We start from the raw sequence: 1,459 nt of genomic DNA, 5'->3' as shown, positions 1-1,459 counted from the left end.
GTAAATTGTCTTGTTCCATTGGCAAAGTTTCACACTTACCTCCTCAATTCAAGAAAAAATGCAATTATTTTAAGAAAAAATTACTTATTGAGATTTCATTTTTTTCCAGTGTAGCAACCTGCTAAAAGCTTTGTGCAAAACTTCAAAACAAGCTTTAATTCAAACTAACCAGGCTGAAAATGGCGTAAACACTCACACATGTATCAGGAAATGGCTGCGACGGTGAGGTTTGGATGGCGGCCATTCAGCATCTCTTTTAGTTCAGAGATACCAGCTCCTCTGCCTGCTATGACTGGCTATAATTTTCCCCCTAAAGTCTCGGTGTGAACAAGTGTGTCGGTTAATGAAACCAACTTTTAAAGGAAAAGAAACTTTAAAAAAGCAAAAGAACAGAAAGCAAAAGCAGAGTAAAAGTTACTGTGTCCTTTGTTATGCACCTTACTGGAGGTTATATTCCTTTAGTCTTATTAGAAAAGTAAATCTGAGGAGAGTTTAAAGTAAACCAGAGGTTGATTGTCTGTTAAATATTTTAGTGGGACCATAAATAGAAACGATGCGTCCTACAGTTCCACACTGGAGGAGCTTAATCTGTTTTGTTCATTAGTCTGAGTCTATCAGAGAAGGTGTGTTTCCACACATCCGAAGATTAGCCAGTTCCTGTCTTTAAGCACCCCATATGTTTGCATTTTAGTCACACATTGCTGGTCTCATGGGAGCTCTTTGAAGCCTACTCCTCCAGAGCAGATCATAAAACAGGCGTATTGGTAGTTTTTCACAAAGTTGCGTCCCGGAACGCTGCCTCCACCTCGCAGCCCGGGTTTGTTTACTCCCTTTGCAGCGGGACGGATATCCAGCTCTCGACATGTTTAACATTTTAAAAACATCCAGCAGTTTCCTCGTTTTAATGTACGACGCAGTTGCTGCTAATGTGAAATTGCTGACTAACATTTCTGTTAGAAAGAAGGAAAAAAAGCGAGTGGGCCCGACATCTGCTGAGTCTTTCCATTTCCCCACTTTTTAAGAGTCTGTTTGAGGAAAAAAAAAGCGTTTGAGTTCTGTTCTCAGCCACGTATTTATCTTTGGAGGTGTCCTGTAGGAGTTTTGTTAGGAGGAAACCTAAACAACCAAAACAGATCCAGAGTTTCATGACTGTGAAACTGATGAATTCACTTCCACAAAATGCACTTCGGTTAGTTTTCATGTGGTGTCTTTTTTTTCTTTTATTTGTCTTCAGTGTTTAACCGTCTGTTGTTTTGTCTGTCGCAGTACTTTGAGGTGCCCTTTGACTCCAACATGAACCGAACAAAGAACCGTCCCCTCGTCAGAGGACAGATCAGGTACTTATCTGTTTTTTTTCCCCTTCTTCTCTTTTCCTTCTTTTATTCCCTTAAAAAAAGACAGTTATGTGTATAGATAAAAAGATTATTGGAAAGTGATTTTTAAATCAAATCCTAAATGT

General features: G+C 39.3%; 1 protein-coding gene across 1 annotated transcript in view; it reads left to right on the top strand.

The window, feature by feature from the left end:
• The first annotated feature begins 210 nt into the window (after positions 1–210).
• Positions 211–1,459, top strand: part of LOC107082322 (protoheme IX farnesyltransferase, mitochondrial) — a 13,769-nt gene continuing 12,520 nt past the window's right edge. Inside the window, exons 1-2 of the mRNA XM_015370941.1 lie at positions 211–222; positions 1,267–1,337. Coding sequence (XP_015226427.1) covers positions 211–222; positions 1,267–1,337 — 83 coding nt within the window. The remainder of the gene's footprint in view (positions 223–1,266; positions 1,338–1,459) is intronic.

The sequence above is a fragment of the Cyprinodon variegatus genome, unplaced genomic scaffold (genome assembly GCF_000732505.1).
Source record: "Cyprinodon variegatus isolate N-32 unplaced genomic scaffold, C_variegatus-1.0 Scaffold50, whole genome shotgun sequence".
NCBI lineage: Eukaryota > Metazoa > Chordata > Actinopteri > Cyprinodontiformes > Cyprinodontidae > Cyprinodon > Cyprinodon variegatus.
Note: the sequence above shows the minus strand (reverse complement) of the source record. Positions and strands in the feature narration are given on the sequence as shown.